General features: G+C 38.7%; 1 protein-coding gene across 1 annotated transcript in view; it reads left to right on the top strand.

Moving 5' to 3' along the window:
• LOC126175781 (2-iminobutanoate/2-iminopropanoate deaminase-like) overlaps positions 1–27,153 on the top strand; it is a 48,683-nt gene that overhangs the window by 5,792 nt on the left and 15,738 nt on the right. Inside the window, exons 2-3 of the mRNA XM_049922753.1 lie at positions 16,618–16,778; positions 25,965–26,033. Coding sequence (XP_049778710.1) covers positions 16,618–16,778; positions 25,965–26,033 — 230 coding nt within the window. The remainder of the gene's footprint in view (positions 1–16,617; positions 16,779–25,964; positions 26,034–27,153) is intronic.

A 27,153-nucleotide genomic window follows, 5' to 3' on the forward strand; every position in this document is an offset into this window, starting at 1 on the left:
TGTGCCTCGGTCGTATGCAGTCCTGATTGTGGCGCTCACCTGCACAGCGCCAAACACACATACGACCATCATTGGCACCAAGGCAGAAGCGACTCTCATCGCTGAAGACGACACGTCTCCATTCGTCCCTCCATTCACGCCTGTCGCGACACCACTGGAGGCGGGCTGCACGATGTTGGGGCGTGAGCGGAAGACGGCCTAACGGTGTGCGGGACCGTAGCCCAGCTTCATGGAGACAGTTGCGAATGGTCCTCGCCGATACCCCAGGAGCAACAGTGTCCCTAATTTGCTGGGAAGTGGCGGTGCGGTCCCCTACGCCACTGCGTAGGATCCTACGGTCTTGGCGTGCATCCGTGCATCGCTGCGGTCCGGTCCCAGGTCGACGGGCACGTGCACCTTCCGCCGACCACTGGCGACAACATCGATGTACTGTGGAGACCTCACACCCCACGTGTTGAGCAATTCGGCGGTACGTCCACCCGGCCTCCCGCATGCCCACTATACGCCCTCGCTCAAAGTCCGTCAACTGCACATACGGTTCACGTCCACGCTGTCGCGGCATGCTACCAGTGTTAAAGACTGCGATGGAGCTCCGTATGCCACGGCAAACTGGCTGACACTGACGGCGGCGGTGCACAAATGCTGCGCAGCTAGCGCCATTCGACGGCCAACACCGCGGTTCCTGGTGTGTCCGCTGTGCCGTGCGTGTGATCATTGCTTGTACAGCCCTCTCGCAGTGTCCGGAGCAAGTATGGTGGGTCTGACACACCGGTGTCAATGTGTTCTTTTTTCCATTTCCAGGAGTGTATGTAACAACAGAGCAACCTCAGCAAAGAGCAGGAGATAGCTTTTCTTCCTCAGCAAGATAACCTTGGTAAAAGTGAAAAATTAAAGCACTACTTCACTGAAAAAAAGTCTTCTGAAATCTTCATACAATAAAAGCAAATGCATGTGGCAAATAATCAATGCAAAACAGGTAGGAATAGAAGTAGCATTAGTAACATTAAACTTAAAGTAAATGCAACATTAATTACTAACCAAGATGAAGTAGCTGAGAAATTTAGCTCCTACTTTATTGCAACTGTAGAAAAACTAACAGATCATTTAAAAAGTAATTGCCCCCCTCAATCAGTCCTCAATACCTGTATCAATACAATATTTTTATCACCAACATTGAATGCAGAGACAGAAAAGATAATTCGTGGTAAAATAAAGAAGAACATCAGCAGCAGAAGACATAATCCCTGCTTGCTGCTCCACAGATACAGCAAACTTATTAATAAAAGCCACTGTCTCGTGTAATAAATGCTTGCTTTTCAGATGCAATATTCCCAAGGAAACTTAAAATAACAGAAGCTGTATCCATACACAAAAAGGGATCTAAAGAAGATCCCAGCAACTACCATCCAGTTGCAGTGCTGTCTGTATTCAGCAAAATACTTGAAAAAAAATCTTTCTTCTGCTCAGTTATGTTAACAAGAAAATAAAAGCACTGCTGTTGTAATTTATGAATTTCTTGTTACTACTCTACATCTCATTGACAAGAAATGCCCAGATATAGGTGTTCTTCTTGACCTCACAAAGGCTTTTGACATGGTAAATCACGACATACTTTTGCAAAAGTTGGATTCTTATGGGATAAGGGGAACTGCCCATGACTGGTTCAGCAATTACATCAGTGACTGAGCACTGTGTGTCCACATAAATAGTCAATCAGGAATCCTAAATGGGATGTACTTGTCTACATAAGTCACAAAATGTGGTGTGCCAAAGCGCTCAGTTTTAGGTCCTTTATTATTTCTAGTTTACTTAAACGACCTTCTCTCCACCATACCCACTAGTAAGATATTTCTCTTCACTGATGATGTCCTGATCTCAAATGCAGATGAATCTCTCCAGTCAGCAGTTAATAGAAAAAGAGCCCAACTGGGCTCATTGAGGGAGAGAAAAAAAAAAAAAAGCAGTATGCTTAAAGTTCCATACCATTCAGAACAAAACTCCCAGCTTCCTACAGTAACAAAAGTGGAATCAGTGTAGAATTTAATAAATTTTATCTGGGTTTGTGACCATATTGTCAATATATAAAACTACAGACAGTTTGGTCACTGTTGCAAGTGACCTCCTTCTGGGTGTTATTGTTTATTGCTGAATGAGAAAACTCTGTATCTTATATATACCTGCAGATGTTGCTGTTACATAATTCTGAGAGGCTGTTAAGGATGAGGGAGAGCAATGCTAGAAGTTCTTCATTGGTGTTTTTATTATTTATTTTCATTGGTGGAAACCCAACATTTTGATTGGTGTTTGCATTACTGCTTGTAATGGGTGAAAATCAGCAAATGGAAAACCAGGAGGCAGTTGTGGCATGGCATTGTTTTGTTGCTTTCTTGTGCTGGCTGAAGTGTGCCACTACTCTTTGTATCTGTGGCCGCTGTGGTCTCCCGTGCATCAGTGTGTATTGCTTCAGGTGAATTGTCATCCTTTAATGCTGTTATTGCTGGCAGCCAAGACATTGGAAGTTGGTACCTGACTTCTCTATTCATGATGACGGGTTGCTTGGCTATTTCTATTGCCCCTCTAATCTTCCTCCTGAAAGTAAGAGGCTGCTTCAGCAATGCACAAGTTTCAGCAAAATCAATATGTTTGCTGCACTCATTCCAGTGTTCTGCCACCACTGACTTGGTGTGTTGTCTTAGTCAGATATATCTTCAGTGTTCAGATATCTACAGGGTGGTCCATTGATAGTGACCAGGCCTAATGGCTCACGCAATAAGCATCAAATGAAAAAAATTTCAAAGAACAAAACTCGTCCACCTTGAAGGGGGAAACCAGATGGCGCTATGGTTGGCCCGGTAGATGGCACAGCCGTAGGTCAAACGGATATCAACTGCTTTTTTTAAAATAAGAACCCCCATTTTTTATTACATATTCATGTAGTATGGAAAGAAATATGAACGTTTCAGTTGGACAACATTTTTGGCTTTGTGATAGATGGTGCTGTAATAGTCACAAATGTATAAGTACGTGGTATCACGTAACATTCTGCCAGTGCAGATGGTATTTGCTTTGTGATACATTACCCATGTTAAAATGTACCATTTACCAATTGCAGAAAAGGTCGATATCGTGTTGATGTACAACTATTGTGATCAAAATGCCCGACGGGTGTGTGCAATGTATGCTGCTCGGTATCCTGGACAACATCATCCAAGTGTCCGGACCATTCGCTGGATATTACATTATTTAAGGAAACAGGAAGTGTTCAGCCACATGTGAAACATAAACCACAACCTGCAACAAATGATGATGCCCAAGTAGATGTTTTAGCTGCTGTTGCAGCTAATCCGCACATCAGTAGCAGACAAATTGCATGAGAATTGGGAATCTCAAAAACTTCGGTGTTGAGAATGCTACATCAACATCGATTGCACCCATACCAAATTTCTATGCACCAGGAATTATATGGTGACGACTTTGAACATCGTGTACAGTTCTGCCACTGGGCACAAGAGAAATTACACGTCGATGACAGATTTTTTGCATGCATTCTATTTGGCAACCAAGTGTCATTCACCAACAGCGGTAACGTAAACCAGCATAATATGCACTACTGGGCAATGGAAAATCTATGATGGCTGCGACAAGTGGAACATCAGCGACCTTGGCGGGTTAATGTATGGTGCAGCACTATGGGAGGAAGGATAATTGGCCCCCATTTTATCGATGGTGATCTAAATGGTGGAATGTATGCTGTTTTCTTACGTAATGTTCTACTGATGTCACTACAAGATGTTTCACTGCATGACAGAATAGCGATGTACTTCTGACATGATGGATGTCCGGCATATAGCTCACATGCGGTTGAAGTGGTATTGAATAGCATAATTCATGACAGGTGGATTGGTCATCAAAGCACCATACCATGGCCTGCACCTTCACTGGATCTGACGTCCCCGGATTTCTTTCTGTGGGGAAAGTAGAAGGATATTTGGTATCATGATACACTGACAACGCGTGACAACATGCGTCAGCGCATTGTCAATGCCTGTGTGAAAATTATGGAAGGTGAACTACTCGCTGTTGAGAGGAATGTTGTTACATGTATTGGCAAATTTATTGAGGTTGACAAGACATCATTTTGAGCATTTATTGCATTAATGTGGTATTTACAGGTAATCACTCTGTAACAGCAAGCGTTCTCAGAAATGATAAGTTCACAAAGGTACGTGTATCACATTGGAACAACAGAAGTAAAATGTTCAAATGTACCTATGTTCTGTATTTTAATTTGAAAAACCTACCTGTTACCAACTGTTCATTTAAAATTGTGAGCCATATGTTTGTGACTATTACAGTGCCATCTATCACAGAGTGAAAAAAGTGGTCCAACTAAAAAAATTCATATTTCTTTATGTACTACACAAATACGTAATAAAAAATGGGGGTTCCTATTTTAAAAAACGCAGTTGATATCCGTTTGACCTATGACAGTGCCATCTCGCGGGCCAACCATAGCGCCATCTGGTTTCCCCCTTCAAGCTAGACAAGTTTCGTTGTTTGTAGTTTTTTCATTTGGTGCTTATTTCATGAGATATTTGGCCTGGTCACAATCAATGGGTCACCCTGTCTCACCTATATACGCTAATCCTGTTCGCACCTGATTTTGTAAACTCCATGTACTGGCAAAGCCACCTCTTACTTACAGAAGAAAGATTAGAAAGGCAATAGAAATAGCCAAGTGACCTGCCATCATGAACAGAGAAGATGGGAACAGACTTCAAACATATTGGCTGCCAGGAATAACATCATTACAGGATGACAGCTCATGTGAAGCAATGCACACACATGTGCAGGAGACCTCAGAGGCCCCAGGTTTACAGAGTGCTGGCATGCCTCAGCCAGCACAAGAAAGCAGGAAAACAATGCCGTGTCACAACTGCAGATTCCACCAATCACAGGTAGCATTGCAAACACCAATCAAAACATCTGGCTTTCACCAAGGAAAAGAAATAACAAAAGCGCCAATAAAGAACTTCTAACATCCCTCTCCTTCATCCTTAACAACCTGTCGGAATGACGTAACAGCGACATCTGCAGGTATACAAGAAACATTTTTCTCATTCAGCAGTAAACAAAAACACCCTGAAGAAAGTCACTTTCAACAGTGACCTAAATATCCGTAGTTTTACATATTAACAATACTGTCACAAACCCAGAAAAATTTTGACTGTGACAATGGCCGCGAAAGCCTATGCTTGTAGTGTAGAATCTGTTAATGAGACAAATGTCTTAGGGATTCACATCACTGACATATTCATGTGGAAAAAACACATTGACGTGATTAGTTCCAGTATAAGCAAAATTTGCTTTATGCTCCATTCAGTGAGAGATGAGCAAAATGCCGGCACACTGACATGCATATGTTATACTCTTTTTTCCATGCAGTACTATACTATGAAATTATTTTTTTGGTTCATATTACTGAATCAGCAAAACAATGTAGACTAAAAAAAAATAAAAACAATAGAAATAGAAAACAATTGGAGTAATCCTATACAAACAGCAAAGAGGAACATGTAAACCACTCTTCAAAAAATTAAACATTCTGCCTCTCCCTGGTCAATATGTGTTTGAACTGCTCTGTCTGATGAAACAAAACATCAATAGACTGCACAGGAATATGGACAGTCACACCATAACACAAGGTCAGAAAAATTAGACTATTTCCCCACTCTCATAAACTGTGTAGTAATAGTGTTAAATGTATGGGAATCAATTGAACACCATCTCCTAAATGAAGTAGAAAGTATTCCAGAACCAACAAAATTAAAAAATACCTAATTGCACTCTTATAAAGCATTGCTTCTACAGCATACAAGACTTTCTTGAATGTGATCCCTCACAAACTAAATTATGTGTTTTGATTATCTTTCCAAACTAACCTATTGTCAGTTAGTAAATTTCTGCTGTTTATGACCAGCATTAATATTTAAAAGTATTCTTGTTTTTATATTATTATGAATTCATATATTATATATCTTCAGTGTGATGTTCACTATAAGAAACAATGCAGAGAGAGAGAGAGAGTGTGTGTCTATATATAAAAACAAAGATGATGTGACTTACCAAACGAAAGCGCTGGCAGGTCGATAGACACACAAACAAACACAAACATACACACAAAATTCAAGCTTTTGCATCCCACGGTTGCTTCATCGGGAAAGAGGGAAGGAGAGGGAAAGACAAAAGGATGTGGGTTTTAAGGGAGAGGGTAAGGAGTCATTCCAATCCTGGGAGCGGAAAGACTTACCTTAGGGGGAAAAAGGACAGGTATACACTCGCGCATACACACACATATCCATCCACACATATACAGACACAAGCAGACATATGTAAAGGCAAAGAGTTTGGGCAGAGATGTCAGTCGAGGCAGAAGTACAGACGCAAAGATGTTGAATGACAGGTGAGGTATGAGCGGCGGCAACTTGACATTAGCGGAGGTTGAGGCCTGGTGGGTAACGAGAAGAGAGGATATACTGAAGGGCAAGTTCCCATCTCTGGAGTTCTGACAGGTTGGTGTTAGTGGGAAGTATCCAGATAACCCAGACGGTGTAACACTGTGCCAAGATGTGCTGGCCGTGCACCAAGGCATGTTTAGCCACAGGGTGATCCTCATTACCAACAAACACTGTCTGCCTGTGTCCATTCATGTGAATGGACAGTTTGTTGCTGGTCATTCCCACATAGAAAGCTTCACAGTGTAGGCAGGTCAGTTGGTAAATCACGTGGGTGCTTTCACACGTGGCTCTGCCTTTGATCGTGTACACCTTCCGGGTTACAGGAATGGAGTAGGTGGTGGTGGGAGGGTGCATGGGACAGGTTTTACACTGGGGGTGGTTACAAGGGTAGGAGCCAGAGGGTAGGGAAGATGGTTTGGGGATTTCATAGGGATGAACCAAGAGGTTACAAAGGTTAGGTGGACGGCGGAAAGACACTCTTGGTGGAGTAGGGAGGATTTCATGAAGGATGGATCTCATTTCAGGGCAGTATTTGAGGAAGTCATATCCCTGCTGGAGGGCCATATTCAGAGTCTGATCCAGTCCCAGAAAGTATCCTGTGACAAGTGGGGCACTTTTGGGGTTCTTCTGTGGGATGTTCTGGGTTTGAGGGGATGAGGAAGTGGCTCTGGTAATTTGCTTCTGTACCAGGTCGGGAGGGTAGTTGCGGGATGCGAAAGCTGTTTTTAGGTTTTTCAGGTTGTTGGTGTAATGGTTCAGGGATTCTGGATGGGAGCAGATTCGTTTGCCACGAAGACCTAGGCTGTAGGGAAGGGACCGTTTGATGTGGAATGGATGGCAGCTGTCATAATGGAGGTACTGTTGCTTGTTGGTGGGTTTGATGTGGATGGATGTGTGAAGCTGGCCATTGGACAGATGGAGATCAACGTCAAGGAAAGTGGCATGGGATTTGGAGTAGGGTGAATCTGATGGAACCAAAGGAGTTGAGGTTGGAGAGGAAATTCTGGAGTTCTTCTTCACTGTGAGTCCAGATCATGAAGATGTCATCAATAAATTTGTACCAAACTGTGGGTTGGCAGGCTTGGGTAACCAAGAAGGCTTCCTCTAAGCGACCCATAAATAGGTTGGCGTATGAGGGGGCCATCCTGGTACCCATGGCTGTTCCCTTTAATTGTTGGTATGTCGAAAGTGAAGAAGTTGTGAGTCAGGATGAAGTTGGCTAAGGTAATGAGGAAAGAGGTTTTACATGGGGTGGCAGGTGATCAGCGTGAAAGGAAGTGCTCCATCGCAGCGAGGCCCTGGACGTGCGGAATATTTGTGTATAAGGAAGTGGCATCAATGGTTACAAGGATGGTTTCTGGGGGTAACAGATTGGGTAAGGATTCCAGGCGTTCGAAAAAGTGGTTGGTGTCTTTGATGAAGGATGGGAGACTGCATGTAATGGGTTGAAGGTGTTGATCTACGTAGGCAGAGATACGTTCTGTGGGGGCTTGGTAGCCAGCTACAATGGGGCGGCTGGGATGATTGGGTTTGTGAATTTTAGGAAGTAGGTAGAAGGTAGGGGTGCGGGGTGTCGGTGGGGTCAGGAGGTTGATGGAGTCAGGTGAAAGGTTTTGTAGGGGGCCTAAGGTTCTGAGGATTCCTTGAAGCTCCGCCTGGACATCAGGAATGGGATTACCTTGGCAAACTTTGTATGTAGTGTTGTCTGAAAGCTGACGCAGTCCCTCAGCCACATACTCCCGATGATCAAGGACCGTGGTCGTTGAACCTTTGTCCACTGGAAGAATGATGATGGATTGGTCAGCCTTCAGATCATGGATAGCCTGGGCTTCAGCAGTGGTGATGTTGGGAGTAGGATTAATGTTCCAGGCTGCACTGCTTTTGTTTTCTGCCTTCAGCAGTTTTGTGTTTGTAATTTTTTTTCTGGCTAGGAGTACCTTTCCATGAATGAATGTTCCAGTTTTTTTGGAAAATTCCAAAAAACCTGGTTCATTTTAAATGTATGCCAAATACCTGAGGTTCAAATCTTTTGACACCATTTGTCACCCAAATGTTTTTATCTGAGGAGTACACATTTTTGGGAAATGCTTCTTCGTAGCATAATGTAAATAGTACCATGAATTTATGAAGCATTTTGTTAATACCATTTCTGCTCAAATATAGGCCACACTTTTTCCTAAAATTCACTTGAAAAATCATGATGTGACCTATAATAGAGATTTTCCCTCTTTGATCATTAACTGTCAATTTCAAAAGACATATACACATATGTTTTTGATTGAAATTAATACCATTACAATTTGTTGCAGTTACTTTTGTAACCCATCAGAGATTTAAGAAGAAAAGAGCAGAAAAACTTATATCTTGTTTGCAAATACATTAGCTTTTTTGAAAAAGGATAGCAACTTTTGTTAAGCAAAACTGTGGCAGCTTATTTGTACCTACTGGTACCCAAATCGAGCACAATCACTTTCGATCATCTCAGCATCACCAGTGTCTGATTCTTCACCCTTCATAGATGAACCAGAATGCTGCTCAGTCTCTTATCACAAAGGCCATATTCAGTCCCATCAACAGTATTGGAAATTCCAATTTTTTGGAGACTTATCAGGAAAAGTTCTTCTGATATGGACCACCAAGCAGCTAGAATTTAACAGCATACTACTGACAAATGCACATTGCAAATGGCCTCCTGCTGTCAAAGTTGTTTTGTTCATGATATAATTTCTATATAATTGTCTTATACTAACTTGATGATTGATGCACACATCCAAAGGGTGCAGCACACTTGACGTGCCACCAGGGATAATCAGTAGGTCACTGTTTCCTTCTTTCAGTATTTGTTTCACTTGATCACCAGTGTGCCCACAGAACCTATCCAAACATTGATCCTGAGCAAAGAAGAGCTCCTGACCACTTATTCCACACCACTGAAATCCAATGTAGGACCAGTTCCTCTGTATCCACCCACCATCATGAGCTCTTAGAATAATAGCAGCTGGGAAGCTTGCTCCCATGGGGAAGAGTTTCAAATTAAAAACCAAATACAGTGGCAATTTTCACATCATCTGTACTGCTCAACATCATTGTGCACCGTTGCTTTTCACCACCACATGTACATATTTGCACACGATGTTCCGCTACATTATTTACCACAGTGCATACTACATTCCCCTGCATTATTTAATATTATTTACTATAGTGCAGTTCGGCATATCAACATAGACTGGTGTTTGGTCTGAATTACCTATTTGGTAATGTAAATAAATTTTTGCGTTGAAGCCAGAGCACATGATGCTGAAAAGATATCAATCTGTTTTCATAAGCTTGAAGCAGTTTTTGCACAACTGGAGCTCTGCAGTGAACAGGAAGATTATTTAATTGCATAAACTGCCGGACTCACCCATATGAAACTTTAAATTTCATTGGGGAAATGTTTTTATGTGCTAACTTGCAGCCTTCAATTCAGTTGTAATGGCATATCCAAATTTTCTGTCTTCAGCTACAAAATCAAGCAAGACTTTTTCTTTGGCTGATATCTGCACTTTTGCTTTCTAAATGAACTCCAGCTTTTCAAACTATGTAAGAGTTTTCACTTGCACATCACTGATGAACATGTTTTTCATTAAAATCAAATTTTTGTCCAGTTTTGTGCTTTCTGATAACTTGAACTTTAAATTTCACTGTGTAACTAGAATGTTCCTTTCCCATCACCACTCACAAACCAAATGATCAGTTTTTCTCATGCCCTAAACTCTGAAGTTCCTAACTCTCTTAAATTAATCACATCACCAGATCTCTCAATATGCAAAATCTGTACTGTTGTGCCCAAAGTACAAAGCATAATATTGTTGCTTTGCTCTGCTCAGTTATGTAAGGCTGCCAGCACAATTTTGTGGCTGTATCATGTACTGCTGGTCCACAATAAGTTGAAGATATGCATAGTGGCTGTCAGGAATGGTAGCAGGTGTGGCTTGCCACAATGCAGGCTGTTTGCTATAGTCCTGGCACTGTGCATGGTAATACTTTCCAATCTGATGCCAAAAGTTTAGGTGTGGCCTATGTTCACACACAGCCTATATTCATGCAAATATGGTATTTGTTTTGGGATACACTTCCTCCAAAGTTTGGTATTGTAACTGAACTGCAAGTTTATATAGGTTTGGTTCTGAATAGACCCTTTTATATGCATTTAATGTTGTCAGCTATTCTATGTAAATATCTGCTTCTGTAGGAGATGATCTGATAGGTCTGGATTTTGAACAAGTATAGGGCTAATTGATCAGTACGTTCAAGTAAGTATTGGTGACAATATTTGAATTCATTGTATTGATATTTAAATTGGCATAGATTAGTATGTTAGCTTTCAACTTGTGTGCCGGCCACGGTGGTCTAGCGGTTCTGGCGCTGCAGTCCGGAACCGCGGGACTGCTACGGTCGCAGGTTCGAATCCTGCCTCGGGCATGGGTGTGTGTGATGTCCTTAGGTTAGTTAGGTTTAAGTAGTTCTAAGTTCTAGGGGACTTATGACCTAAGATGTTGAGTCCCATAGTGCTCAGAGCCATTTGAGCCTTTCAACTTGTGCGTTAGCTTTCAACCGGGAACCTCACTTAGCGAAATTAAAAAAATTACTGTATCTGCAGAGGCAAAAAATCTGCGTGATAAAGACTTCGTTGTACTTCTGGGAGGCGCAAACGACGTCTACAAAAATGAAATGGTGAGTGCAGCGCGCGATCTTAAACAGAGTCTGAGGAACCTCACTCACACTAACGTAATACTGGTCAATATTCCGCATCACTATGATCTTGTAAGATGGTCATGTGTTAACAGGGAAATAAAAAAAGCCAACAATCAGTTTGCAAAAATCTGCAGACATTTTAAAAATGTGAAATGCATTGATATAAGCAGTATTGGACGTAGATTCCACATGCAACACGGCTTCACCTCAATGGCTTGGGGAAAGAATATCTGGCAAACCTGATAACCAAGCTAATAAAAAACCACCAAAATAAATTCAAAATCGAAATGATAATTGCATCACCATCACTTGACTCTATAACAAAAACACTTCAAAAAAAAGGTAAAAGCATTAGAACCATCATCAGCACCAGCAAAACATGTAAAAAAAGACGAAATTTTAACAGAAAGAACAGTGGACATCGATTTCAATGACAAAAGAACTACAGTTCCTCATCATCCAAATATGTTTTAGACAAAAACAGGAAAAACGAGAAGACTCAAAGTTCACAAGGAAAAAGAGTAGTAGTGGCAGAACCAACATTTGAAGTGTCAGAAACAGCATCACCATTGACAACAACAAATAGAAGGCTGTTGGGCAGAAGAAATGCTGAGCCTCCTTCTCATCTCAACGATTTTTTATGTGTGGGTCTGAAGAAAAAGAAGGGACAACAGTAGGTAGTGTCAAGTGTTCCCTCTCCCCTGTCTCAAGACAGACTCCAGTGGATTCTCAGTCAGGTAACAGCACTAATAGAATGAAAAACAAAGAGGAAGGCATCTCTTTCTTTCATCAAAATATAAGGGGCCTCTTAAACAAAACAGATCCACTTCTTATTAACATTAGTAGAAAGGACAGTATAAATAATGCTCAGATTTTGTGCTTAACTGAGCACCATGTTACTGATAAATGTGCCTTGCCATCTATAGTAAGTTATAGTTTAGTAACATACTACTGTAGGGAAAGTAAAGACAAAGATGGAGTAGCAATTTATGTTAAGGATAGTGTGGTATACAAAGCTACAGATATTAAGAAATATTGTGTGGAACAACAATTTGTGGCATGTGCCACAGAAATAATAACTAAATTCGACACAATAATAGTATTGGCTGTCTACAGGGCTCCTTCAGGTGACATGAAAACTTTTCTGCATTCAATGGAATTCCTTCTGTCAGGGTTACTTTCAAAAGCAAAGGATATTGTAGTTTTCGGTGATTTCAATATAAACTTTGACAGAAAATAGGAATAAAATTGACTTTGAGATTGTGATGACCTTACTTAATCTGACACCAGTAATAAACTTCCTAACAAGAATTACATCCGAGTGACAAACTATGATAGACAACATTTTTTTAGATGTAAGTAGACATCAGAATTATACTGTCAGGCAGGTTATAAGTGGGCTTTCAGATCATGATGGACAAATTCTCACTCTTTATGACGTTAATCTGTTCAAAAAAGAATTTCCTCAGTGGAAATTCATAAGAGTAATGAATGAAGAGGCAAAAGTAACTTTCAACCACAGGTTGCAGCAAATGGATTGGTCTTTAGTATATAGCCATAATGATGTTGAAACAAAATTTAACTGTTTTATAAATGAATTCTGTGCTCTTTTTGAAGAAATATTTCCCAAGAAATGGGTCAGAAACAGTGCTTCCAATTCTGTAAGTAAGCCTTGGATTACAAAAGGTATAAAACAGTCATGTAACCCAAAAGGGAAACTTATGCTGCAATAAGATTGTGTAAAGATGTATAAAAATGGAAACACTAAAGATGATACTGTAAAATTTTGAAGAAACTAATACAGAAATCAAAAGCACTTTATTATGAGAAGAAAACAGATAATTCTAATAATCAAATAAAAACAATTTGGAGCATTGTAAAAAAAGAAACAGGAAGAGATACAACAAGCAAAGAAGATGTAAATAAAATCAGATATGAAGGTACCCTAGTAGATAACCCCAAAACGGTGACTGAGATTTTTAATAAACATTTCCTATCAGTAACTCAACAGATTGGTTGCAAGCCCAATGTTGATGAAGGTGTAACTTTTTGTCAAGCAGTATATTCAAACACAATTTCAGAAATGCACCTTAATCTTGTAACTGTAGAAGAAATTCAAAAAATCATCGTGTCTCTAAAAAGTAAGAACTCTGCAGGGGTTGATAATATATCTAGTAATTTATTGAAATATTCTTGTGTGTGGATAAGGGACATTCTCTTTCATATTTTCAATGCTTCCCTTCAGAAAGGTGTTGTTTCCTGTAGACTTAAGTATGCAGTTGTGAAGCCCCTGTACAAAAAGGGCGATAAAGCTTAACTAACTATCAACCTATCTCTTTGCTGGCAGCTTCCTCCAAAATTCTAGAAAAGCGAATACATGTAAGAATTACTGATCATCTCTTGAGAATGGAGTTCTCAGCAAGAGCCAATTTGGCTTTCAAAAGGGCCATTCAACAGAAGATGCAGTCTATGCACTTGAAAATGAAGTCCTAGAAACTCTTAATGAAAAAATGCTAGCACTTGGTGTCTTCTGTGATTTATCCAAAGCATTTGACTGTGTTGATCACCAGATTCTCTTGCAAAAAGCAAAATTAGTGGGAATAAGTGGTGTTGCAGGCAATTGGCTACAGTCGTACCTTCAAGACAGAAAACAAAAAGTTGTCTTGAATATCTCGAGTGGGGTATGTGACGCTACTTCAGATTCTGAATGGAGTTCAATTACATGTGGAGTGCCTCAGGGCTCAATTCTTGGGCCACTATTATTCCTAATTTTTATAAATGATCTACCATCATGTACAAGCCTGCCTTGTAAATTTACATTATTTGCTGATGATACCACAATTTTTGTGAGCAGTAGAACAGACAACATTCTTGAGGAACTCATTAATCACATACTCTCAGATGTGGTTAACTGGTTAAAAGTGAATGGTCTCTCATTAAATTCCAGTAAGACCAGCTTTATTCAATTCTGTACAGAAACAGAAAGAGAGAGAGAGGTAAGTGTAACATGTGGTAATCAACCAATAGAAAGAATGGAAACAACAAAATTTCTTGGAGTGCACATTGACAAGAAAATGAACTGCTCTTCACATATTATTGATATCTGTAAGAGGCTTAGCTCTGCTACCTTTGCTTTATGGGTTGTCACTACATGTGTTGAACCTAACACTGCAAAAGTGGCATACTATGGCTATTTTCATTCTCTCATTGAGTACGGAATTATTTTTTGGGACAACCAGCCATTAGCGAGGAAAGTGTTCATTGCACAGAAGCGAGCTTTAAGAATTATATGTGGATTGCGCCCAAGAGACTCGTGTGGAAACAGCTTTCAAAAACTTAAAATACACACAACTACATGTCAATATATTTTTTTCTCTCATGTGTTTTGTTTGTAAAAATAGAGAGAAATTTCAACCAAACAGTAATTATCATGAGCATAACACACGGAGGAAGAATGACATACACAGCAAGCATAGAAATTTGAGCTTGGTGTAAAAGGGTATCCACTGCACTGGAACAAAACTCTTCATTGCTCTTCCTTCTGAAATAAAGACAGAGATTCATAACAAGAGTAAGTTTAAGAAAACACTAAAAATATTTCTACTAGAAAAAGCTTTTTACAGTCTAGATGAATTTTTAACTAAATAAATTGTAAAATTTTAATATTATATAGTACATGTTGACATAATGCCACTAAGAATGTTATTTAACTTAAGCTCTGTATCTGTGTGTGCTCTGTATCAGTTTTCTTTAGTGCTTTAACGTATTTTCTTTTTACTGTATTGCTGCTCAAAGATTTCACTGTATAAATTTTTATATAATTATGTACTCAAATGTCTGTATATGCTATAAGATTATCATAATGTATCTGTAAAAACTGACTCATTCCACATCCTTGTGAACCCAACACAGTTGGGCCTATGGAACATGAAATAAATCAAATCAAATCTTCATGTTGGAGCTTAAAAAAAAAAACCTTAAGATGAGATGGAGGCACTGTTTTCTGCCTGCCACACTGCATATTTCGACTGCTGGTGTGAAGTCTCTGTTAGCAGTAATCTGGTAGTTTCTCTTGTGCACTGCTCCAGGAGACAATTCCATATGACAGCAAAAGAGTAAAAATATAAGAAAGATGCCAGCACTCTTGTCTTTCAGTCAGCACATCAAACTGAACTTCCTGATTTGTTTGCATATCTGTTGACCTTATTTTACCTGTGGTTAAAATTTGATAATGATACTTTCAAAATCCAGCTTCATTCTCTTTATATTTGAGTTTGTACCATTACATTTATTAAATGCATTGTTTGAATCTAGTAAATATTGGAATGCTATAAAAAGAACTTCTTTAATTTAGGGCAACATCAGAGAATGAATTAAATGAATGAATTTTTCAATATTCTTTTGACTATAGGGGCCCTGTAAGATCCTTGCACCTAGAAAATCATTCATTTTATCTGTTTGAAAATAAATACGTATACCTACAAAACTGTCCTAAAAGGATTAATTAAACATCTGGTAAATGTTGCAGTTGTTGTGTGTCAAATGAATAGCCTGAAATTTACAGGTTGATTACATGAGATGCAGAAACAATTATATCCAGCATTTTACCAGAAGGCTAACTTGTTCCTGTAATGAAAGAAAGGGGCAGTCAAAATTTTCAGGCCATCATACATATTCTGGACATTGTAGAACATAAATGTATGCTTACTGACTTAGGTTTGTGTAGTGGAACCAGCAAGCAGCATTTTCCAAAACAAAATCCATTTATTCAAAGGAACAGCTTATCAGCAAATAATTTCTCATAATTTCAAAAGAGGAGCAGTTATCACGTAAAGTATATTTTTCAACAAATTGTTACTCATGATACATTTATAATTAGTATAGCCTGGAAAATTTGTCATCATTCAGTACACAGATAACAATAGTAACAAATGTTCCATTCTCAATGCCTAATTGGACCTGTAATAGTGTAGGGTGTCCCAGACCTTAAGAGCCAAAATTCAGTACAGATGGCAGAGAGATTAGGAAACAGTTACTGAATATTAATATTTTGGTTTGTACAAGGTCTTGCTCAATGCATATGAGGCTTACATATCATAAGATAGCTGAGAATTTCATCAACACTATGTTTCTAATTTGAAAAACAATACAAAATCACTGTGATATCCCCATGACAGAGTTTATCACTTTTGCCAGTACGTGATGGTTATTTAAGATGGAGAATGACTCATTATAGGAACCTGCATTTGTATTCAGTTTGTAATCATCCACCAAAGGTATATTTTTGATCCTACAAGTTAAGGCACCTTGTGTATGTCTGTGATTTTCAAATGCACTCATATTTTTGCTTTGTTTGTTGCAGTCAGGCAGTATGTGTGGATAATATGGTCTATGTATCTGGCACCATTGGAGTTGACAAAGACACAAAGAAACTTGCAGATAATGGAGTAGTGGGTCAAGCAAGAGCAGCATTTACTAATCTGGGAAATATTCTTGAAGCAGCTGGTTCATCCTTTGGAAAAGGTACTTTGTAACATAAATTAAAATGAGAAGACTTTTTGAATTGTATAATGTACCTAGTCTGTAATAAATTAAATAAGGTGAACACAGCATAAACACCAAAGTTCTATAATAGTGTAGGTTTCTGTGGGCAGGGTCCATTTCAGTAAAATTCTTCAGAGTGAGGCATCCCATCATGCAGTGGTCATATACACATCAGAATTTTTTGAAACTGAAAAGTTGATTGATTGTTATATAGTCAGTAATTTTGTAAATTGTATTGAGGAGGCCAGCTTACAAGATGTGAAATATAATCAATATTTATGTATAAAAATCAACAATGGAAAATCCAGGATGGAATAATGACAATATTACAAAAAGGATAGATTGCTGCTCACCATATAAAGGAGACATTGAGCAGCAGATGGACACAAGGAAAAGACTGGTATACATTTGACCCTTCAGCCAAAACGCCTTCTTCTAAAGTATGTTTATGCTGCTCATTTGCATCAGTGTATTAAATGATGAAAAATATGATAATGTGAGTGATTTTTACTTCATTGAGTAACTAAACGTACATTTTTCTTGCAGCAACTTTCAAATGAATTCTAATGATCAGTTTTCAAAGAGCAAGGAAAATTAAGGTTTAATGCCCTGTTAACTTTTTTTTTAATTGAGCTGGTTTGGATGCACTTGCAAGGACCAGATTTAAGGATATATTTGCAATGTTTGTTATACAAAATAATTCTCATTTAGTACTTATCAGAAACTCGTTTTTAAATACAGTAATAGCAATAGAGAATTGCACATTTTGGAATACTGTACAATCTACCTACACACAGTTTAATTCTACTACACGATACGTAAGTACACATTTTGAATTTACTATTAATCTGCCTATACTCATTTTACTTCTGTTACACTGTATGACTATTCTCAATTTTTTGCTTTTAGCATGAATTCACTGACTGAGTGGAAAGGACTTTCTACAAGGAATAGTTTTATTGTTTGTTTAAATTTATCATTCAAGCTGATGTTTGAAATATGCAGCAGTCAACAGTTTAATGTTTTATTGCCATACAAGCAATGTTTGTCATGTGTAGCTGTGTTATGTTCAGGAACACTAAACTTCATACTGTTTCTGGTAACTTGACAATGTATGACTTCATTTTTAATGAATTTGTTCTTATTTTCCCAAACACAAAGTAGTAATTTGTATACATGCATTTTGTAGATGGTTAGAATTTTAAGCTGCAGCTGTCTACTGTTCTTGCATTAGCCATTACTCTGATTGCTACTTTTTTCAGTTAATCATCACTCGACTGATCCCATATTTCTTTGCCATAGGTCATAATAGCATTAAAGTATGAGAAATATATCATTTGCATAATGTCATCTGCCACTGTAGTCAGATTCACAAATGACAGCAGTTTGTGCAGATTGAGAAATGGCCGGGGATTACATTGTTGTGGGTTCCAAGCAACAGTTGCGGTATGTGTACACATGTCCTCTGTGCTTGATGTAAACATGTATCCTGTAAATTATGTCTCTCACTTGCTTGTGTAGAATTTGTTGCTTAGCACAACCATCAACTAAGATACCTTGCAACAAATGGAATAAAAATCACTAAAGAACTCTCTGCGGTCACGGTAAATGTTAGTGTTGGGTGCGACATTCACAGCTGATGGCTCAAAACATTACTGAAAGCTCATTGGGTGTCAGAAAATGCTTGACATAGGTATGCTGGACGAGCCTAAATTTGACCACCGTCATTCGTGACTCCAGCTATAGTGTTTTTAATATTTCAGAGAACAAATATGGCAGCACTTAGTTTGCTAGTCACAATATCAATGTGGTCTTCCCACAGTAAACAGTAATCTAAAGTTAGCCCTAAGAATTTTGTTTTGAACTACATTTACATCTTTTTCTTCTATTATTGTTTCTGAACAGTATTGCTTTAGTTTTCTAATTATTGAGAATGAGTCTATTGGTTTCAAGCCACTGAATGATACTTGAGGATCAATTTGCTTTCTGTTGTGATATCTGGGGACTACTCAGCAGGACATTGTTATCAGTAGAAAGAAAATTGACGTCCTGTGGATTGGAGCATGGAATGCCAAATCCTTTAATTGGGCAGGTAGGTTAGAAAAATTTAAAAAGGGAAATGGATAGGTTATTGTTATAATGGGAATGAATGAAGTTTGGTGGCAGGAGGAACAATACTTCTAGTCAAATGAATACAGGGTTATAAATACAAAGTCAAATAGGGGTAAAGCAGGAGTAGGTTCAATAATAAATAAAAAATAGGAATACGGATAAGCTGCTATGAACAATGTAGTGAACGCATTATTGTAATCAAGATAGACACAGAACCCACGCTTACCACAGTAGAACAAGTTTACATGTCAACTAGCTCTGCAGATGGGCAAGAGATTGAAGAAATGTATGATGAAATAAAATAAATTATTCAGATAGTGAAGGGAGATGAAAATTTAAGTCATGGGGGACTGGAATTCAACAGTAGGAAAAGGAAGAGATGGAAAAGTAGTAGATGAATATGGAATGGGGATAATTGGTAGAATTGTGCACAGAGCATAACCTTGGTTTAAGAATCATGAAAGAAGATTGTATACGTGGAAGAGGCCTGGAGACACTGGAAGGTTTCTGATACATTATATGATGGTAAGACGGAGATTTAGGAACCAGGTTTTAAATTGTAAGACATTTCCAGGGGCAGATATGGCCACTGACAACATTTATTGGTTATGAATTATAGATTAAAAGTGAAGAAACTGCAAAAAGGTGAGACCTGGATAAACTGAAAGAACCAGAGGTTGTAGAGAGTTTCAGAGAGATCATTAGGGAACAACTGACAAGAACAGGGAAAGAAATACAGTAGAAGAAGAATGGGTAGCTTTGAGAGATGAAATACTGAGGGCAGCAGAGGTTCAAGTAGGTAAAAAGGCGAGGGCTAGTAGAAATCCTTGGGTAACAGAAGAGATATTGAATTTAATTGATGAAAGGAGAAAATATAAAAATGCAATAAATGAAGCAAGAGAAAAGGAATACAAACATCTAAAAAATGTATGAGATTTTCACTCAGCAGCGGAGTGTGCACTGATATGAAACTTCCTGGCAGATTAAAACTGTGTGCCAGGCGGACCGAGACTCGAACTTGCCTTTGCCTTTTGCGGGCAAGTGTTCTACCATCTGATCTAGCCAAGCACAACTCGCGCCCCGTCCTCACAGCCTCACTTCTGCCAGTACCTCGCCTCCTACCTTCCAAACTTTACAGAAGCTCTCCTGCGAGCTTCTGTAAAGTTTGAAAGGTAGGAGGCGAGGTACTGGCAGAAGTGAGGCTGTGAGGACGGGGCGTGAGTCGTGCTTGGGTAGCTCAGATGGTAGAGCACTTGTCTGCGAAAGGCAAAGGTCCCGAGTTTGATTCTTGGTCTGGCACACAGTTTTAATCTGCCAGGAAGTTTCATCTAAAAAATGTGATTGACAGAAAGTGCAAAATGGCTAAGCAGGGCTGGCTAGAGGATAAAAGCAAGGATGTAGGGGCACATATTACTAGGGACAAGATAGACACTGCCTACAGGAAAGTTAGAGACCTTTGGAGAAAAGAGAACCACTTGTATGAATATTGAGAGTTCAGTTGGAAAACCAGTCCTAAGCAAAGAAGGGAAAGCAGAAAGGTGGAATGAGTATGTATATAGAGGGTCTATAAAAGGGCGAGGTACTTGAGGACAATATTATGGAAATGGAAGAGGATGTAGATGAAAATGAAATGGGAGATACGATACAGCGTGAAGAATTCGACAGAGCACTGAATGACCTAAGTCATAACAAGGCCCTGGGAGTAGACAACATTCCATTAGAACTACTGATAGCCTCGGGAGAGGCAGTAGTGACAAAACTGTTCAGTCTGGTTAGCAAGATGTATGAGATGGGTGTAATACCCCCAGACTTAAAAAAGAATATAATAATTCCAATCCCAAAGAAAGCAGGTGTTGACAGGTGTGAAAATTACTGAACTGTCAGTTTCATAAGTCACAGTTGCAAAATACTGACACGAATTCTTTATAAATGAATGGAGAAACTGGTAGAAGCTGACCTTGGGGAAGATCAGTTTGGATTCCATGGAAATGTTGGAACACGTGAGGCAATACTGATCCTATGACATATCTTAGAAGATAGGTTAAGGAAAGGCAAACCTACATTTCTAGCATTTGTAGACTCAGAGAAAGCTTTTGACTGTATTGGCTGGAATATCTCTTTCGAATTCTGAAGGCTGCAGAAGTAAAATACAGGGAGTGAAAAGCTATTTACAATTTGTACAGAAAGCAGATGGCAGTTATAAGAATTGACAGGTATGAAAAGGAAGTAGTGGTTGAGAAGGGTGAGAAGTGGGGGTTGTAGCCTATCCATGATGTAATTCAATCTGTATACTGAGCAAGCAGTAAAGGAAACAAAAGAGAAATTTGGCATAGGAATTAAAATTCATGGAGAAGAAATAAAGACTTTGAGGTTTGCCAGTGACATTGTAATTTTGTCAGACGAGGCAGCAAAGGACTTGGAAGAACAGTTGAATGGAATGGACAGTGTCTTGAAAGGATTATTTAAGATTAACATCGACAAGAGTAAAATGAGGATAATGGAATGTTGTTGAATTAAATCAGGTGATGCTGAGCGAATTAGATTAGGAAATGACACTTGAAGTAGTAGATGAGTTTTGCTATTTGGGGAGCAAAATTACTGATGATGGTCAAAGTAGAGAGGATATAAAATGTAGACTGGCTATAGCAAGGAAAGTGATTTTGAAGAAGAGAAATTTAACATTGAGTGTAGATTTAATTGTCAGGAAGTCTTTTCTGAAAGTATTTGTATGGAGTGTAGCCATTTATGGAAGAGAGACATGGGCAATAAATAGTATAGACAAGAAGAGAACAGAAGCTTTCAAAATGTGGTGCTACAGAAGAATGCTGAAGATTAGATGGGTAGATCATGTAAATAATAAGGAGGTACTGAACAGAATTGGTTAGAAGAGGAATTTTGGCACAACTTGACAAGAAGAAGGGATCTGTTGATAGGACACATTCTGCCGCATCAAGAGATCACCCATTTAGTACTGGAGGGAAGTGTGGAGGGTAAAAATCGTAGAGGGAGACCAAGACATGAATACGCCAAGCAGATTCAGAAGGATGTAGGTGCAGTAGTTACTTGGAGATGAAGAAAATTGCACAAGATAGAGTAGCATGGAGAGCTGCATCAAACCAGTCTCTGGGCTGAAGACCACAACAACAATATTCTGTTAATTTGTCAGTGGTTATGTTAGTGGTATCATCTGCAGAAATAATCATTTCACTTTCAGTGTTTAGAGGTAAATCATTTATACATAACAGGAACAGAGGTTCCAGTATGCTACCCTGTGGTATACTGTGACTCATTTATTGAAATAAATATTTCTTTTTTATGATTGTATTTTTGCTGCTTGTTTTCTATTTTGCAGATATTATTTAATGATACTAAGAGCTGTTTCTCTAATTGCATAGTGGTGAAGTTTCCTTTTAAAAATATCATGGTCAACTAGGTCAAAATTGTCACATAAGTCACAAAATATACTAAGAGGTTTTGGCCTTAATGTAGTCCCACTGAGATTATATTTATACACTCAAATGCAGCTGAAACGGTTACTTTCTGAAATCCAGACTGTCTACCATTATATGGTGCCATTCCTTTTGAAATATGATGAATGTCATATATATGATTTTTTCCCCAAGCACTTTTGAGAAAATGGATAGACTAACCGGTCTGACATTGTCAAAGCTCGTTAGACCGCCTCTCTTGTACAATGGCAAGATCCTAGCTATTTTCATCGTATCTGGGAAATTACCTTTCTTCAGGCATGAATTAAGTGGCCAAGCAGTTTGGCTGTTTCATGTGTTTTTAACACCTCTAATTCCTGTATCACTTTCAAAATCTCTTGCTCTGTTGTTGAATACAAATAATATGAGTTAATGGTGGAGCCATTCTTACTTTTAAGCAGCTATACAGTTTGCAGAGGGTCATATTTTTTATTCTGTGTAATTCTTTGGCATATGTCTGTAAAGTATTTGTTGAAACTATTGCCAACAACTACAGGATTTTCTGTTATTCCATTGTTTACTTTGAGCTTCAGGCTTTTGCTAATATTGTCTGATTTTCCTGTTTCTCTGTTGCTTATCTTTCACGTGCTCCTGACTTCGTTTGATGTTTCCAACAAACATTTTTCTTCAGCTTTTAGTATCTTATTGAAAACCTTCTTGTAAGAGGTCATTAAACACACAGCAAAAGCCACTGACAATGATGAGTTTGAAAATTGGCAGTTCCATTTTCAAAGGAACTATCCTCACAGTTATGTTAATCAATTTGATGAAAACCATTGAAAACATAAATTAGGATGGTCACATGAGAATTTAAAATGTGCTCCTTCCAAATGAAAATTCAGTTTATTAACCACTACAGAAATTCAGTTGGCTGCACTGAAAACACTTCTCTGTTTTATAGTATTGTAATTGTGGATATTATTATTCCCTTTTACAGCTAGTTCCATGGGGAGAATACATATATTGCAGAAAGCGTCATCTATCTCAGCCACTGACAGACTCTCAGACAGTTAAATAACTCCAAAACTATTGTAACAACGAGAAAAATCAATTTTTGACAAAATAATGTAATTGTATAGATAAAAAATCTACTCACCAAGTGACAGTGGAACACACACATAAGAGGGTTGTAATTAGACAAGCTTACAGAGCCAGTGGCTCCTTCATAAGAGCCTCTGTGGAGGAAATAATGTAGACCCATGTGAGTATACCTGCAAGAGATATTCTTAAATTGTAAGGTATATGATTCTCTTGTACTAAAGGGCTCTTACCTCTAACAAGAATGGTAAGCTAAATGGGGAAAAGGATCAAAGGTGTTGCAGCAGAGTTTATAAGTGACACAGTCCAGTCTTCACATGTTATCCTAATAAACTAGAAGTGGCTGTTGTTGGACTGAGTACGCCATACTTAATTGTAATGTATTCAATCCAGCACCACTTAGACAATCATGCAATCATGGAGCTGCCGAACCAGTGCCCCTATCCATTATTCCTACAGAAGATTTCATTGCACGCAGTAAGCAATTGGGGCATAGCACTTTTTCCTAGGGATTCAGTGACTGATGATCCTTATACTCAGAAAAGCACACCTTCTCATTATGACAAACTTGAACCCAGTTTTCAAGATTTTCTCACCCATATAGCCCACATTCTGCTCTCCAGCCATTCCAGATGCAGCTCAGTGATAGGACATCGAGGATAGAGAGAAGAAAATCTGTGAACAATAAAAAATGTGCAATAACTACTCTAGTGAAGTACAAAGTAATGAGAAATAAGCCAAAAGGATTATCCCATGCAGAGCAGCATTATTTCCACAGGATCAAATCTCTTCAATGTTATGTGGTTCCATAGAGTATCCATTTTTATGGAGAGAAGCAATAATTTTCCCATTCTAAAATTCAGGGGAGGATCTAGTCTGACTTTGAATTGTAACTATATCTAAAAATAAAGATGAGACTTACCAAACAAAAGCGCTGGCAGGTCGATAGACACACAAACAAACACAAACATACACACAAAATTCAAGCTTTCGCAACCAACGGTTGCCTCATCAGGAAAGAGGGAAGGAGAGGGAAAGACGAAAGGATTTGGGTTTTAAGGGAGAGGGTAAGGAGTCATTCCAATCCCGGGAGCGGAAAGACTTACCTTAGGGGGGTAAAAGGACAGGTATACACTCGCACACACACACACACACACATATCCATCCGCATATACACAGACACAAGCACCGAAGCTTGAATTTTGTGTGTATGTTTGTGTGTCTATCGACCTGCCAGTGCTTTTGTTTGGAAAGTCTCATCATCTTTCTTTGAATTGTAACTGTTAGATACACAGGAAATTACTGGAGCAAATAATTAATTTCCTTATAATCTTAACCTCATAATCCAGGGACTGCAAAAATACACCTGATGTTGATTTGTATTCTACAAAATTTGTCTCTTCTGGAAATGGTCACACACCAAATTCCTGTGTGAGTAAAATTTAATAGGTATTTTTTCAGGTTGGTGAAGAAATACAATACTACTTGAATGCACACATGTTTTCAGCTACACATGGGGTTTCTATGATTACCTTCCCATTTCCCCCCCCCCCCCCCCCCCCCCAATCTTGTCAATGTCAGGTTAGATGCAGCCAGAAATATTTTCCAATCTTATCACCAAGACCACAGTATTCCACATGACTCTTCTTACATTGACTCTCAGCATAATATTTTCCATGCTGAAGATTCCCATATCTAATACATATTGTACAAAAAGGCATTCAAAATATAATGGTCACTGTCATTAGTCACACTGTGCTATCACTGACACCATGGTATTTTATGTCACTTAATATTCCCTTCCCTTGCTATGTTCAGTGAATATATTTTACTGTGGAGTCATTCTTAAAGTCTTAAGTCCAGCACAGCATCATTATTCAGTAGTAATGGGATATTGACCTCAGGGTAATGTGTGCAACACTTTCATGAAGGTAGAAAGTATGGATTATGTTTAATGTAATGCTGATGATTCATCAGTTCATCACTGCTGTAGAACTTGTTGGCAGCTGTCAGTTTTCTGTTAGTTCTTTCTCAGATCTGTACGACTGTGAAATTTGTTTGATTCTGTGACTAACAATTGGGTTGATATAGCACACTTCTCAAATAACAGGCCGAACTTCTGTAGGTGGATACATCCTCCAAATGTGATTAGTATGTTAGTGAATATAACAATGAATATACTCACTGAGGAAGATAATGCAGTTGTAGACTCTTATCTTGGAGGACAGGATTCAAGGGATAGTTTTTCTCTCTGGTTCAAGTTTCCTATCACATCAGGTGAATATAAGAATGGTTCCTTAAACTAACCATTTGATGTATTTTCAGCTCGTTATTACCATCTCTTTCTCATTTTATTTCTTGACAACGACATATCCTCACTTTAAGTAATGGATCCTTATCTGATCTTAATTTTTGTTAATACATATACTTGCTTATTAAAAATTATAATTTATCTGCATTGTTACAGCTTAACATAAGTTTCCAAGTATTTGGAATAATGTTACTGACAGTTTGATTTATGTTTCAGTTGTGAAAGTAACAATTCTTCTTGATGATATAAATGATTTTGCTGCAGTGGGTGACGTTTATAAAGAGTGTAAGTAGTAACTCCACACTGTACTTTTTATAACTTTTAAAAACATTGTTGTAAAACACCAAAAACTGGCATTATGTTTTGTTTACTGTCTTTTAAAATTGGTACTTTAGCCATAATGATGAAGCTTTTGGTTGTATAATTGTGCAGTCATGTTAAGAAAACAGTTAATACTTCATAGTGTAAGGGGAAATTCTAACAAAGTATTAATTAGTAATTACTCAAGAAAACTAGAATGTGTGTACACTCCCAGCTGAACAGAGGGCAGAATACAAATGCATGTGGAAATAATATATTCATCATCATTATTACCATCTGCTAATCCACTGCTGAAGTAGTCTTCTCCAGACTTCTCCATGTATCACAAACTTGTGCAATGTGCATCCATACTGCTCCAGCATAATTTCTCATTTTGTCTATGCACCATCCTTTAGGTCACTGCCTTAATGTTTTATAATTTTATGGAACACATCAAATAACTATCTTGGTCCCTCTACCATCTGTTCACCTGCCTACATCTCCTGACAACCTCATTTCATTCAAAATTACACTCATGTTCCTAAACAACTAGAGATAGGACATACATCATCACAGGACATGTACATTAGCATGTTTTGCAGAAATAATGAGCATCTGAACCATATCGGCCCACGGGTTGAAGGTCAACATAGATATCGTGGTGCAAGACCACCTGCCAGCAAAATTTTCCTGCCGGTCTTGTTGTCGCTATAAACTGAAGGTAATGGATCAGTGTGACTTGAGCAGATGTGCAGGATGCTTCACAAATGTATGCACAAACCATACCATCAAATTAGTGAGTCTGAAAAAGTGCTCTTATTGGTATGAGGGGATATTATGCATCCATCCAGGAAACTGATGCTCATGTGGGACAAAGAGTTTTGGCAGTGCAACGGGTGTGTGCAGAATGGTTCACGGAAGGCCGTAGAACCTGATGAGATGGGTAAGGTCACACCACCCAGAAGATTGACACCTCATCTGAATGGCATTGCAGGACAGATCTGTGTCCAACTCAGCTCTGGCTCAACAGTGGGACAGTGTAATACACCTTACACTATCAGGGATCACAGTCCATCAACACTTATTATGGCATGGGTTATGTGTA

The sequence above is a fragment of the Schistocerca cancellata genome, chromosome 3 (genome assembly GCF_023864275.1).
Source record: "Schistocerca cancellata isolate TAMUIC-IGC-003103 chromosome 3, iqSchCanc2.1, whole genome shotgun sequence".
NCBI classification, from domain to species: Eukaryota; Metazoa; Arthropoda; class Insecta; order Orthoptera; family Acrididae; genus Schistocerca; species Schistocerca cancellata.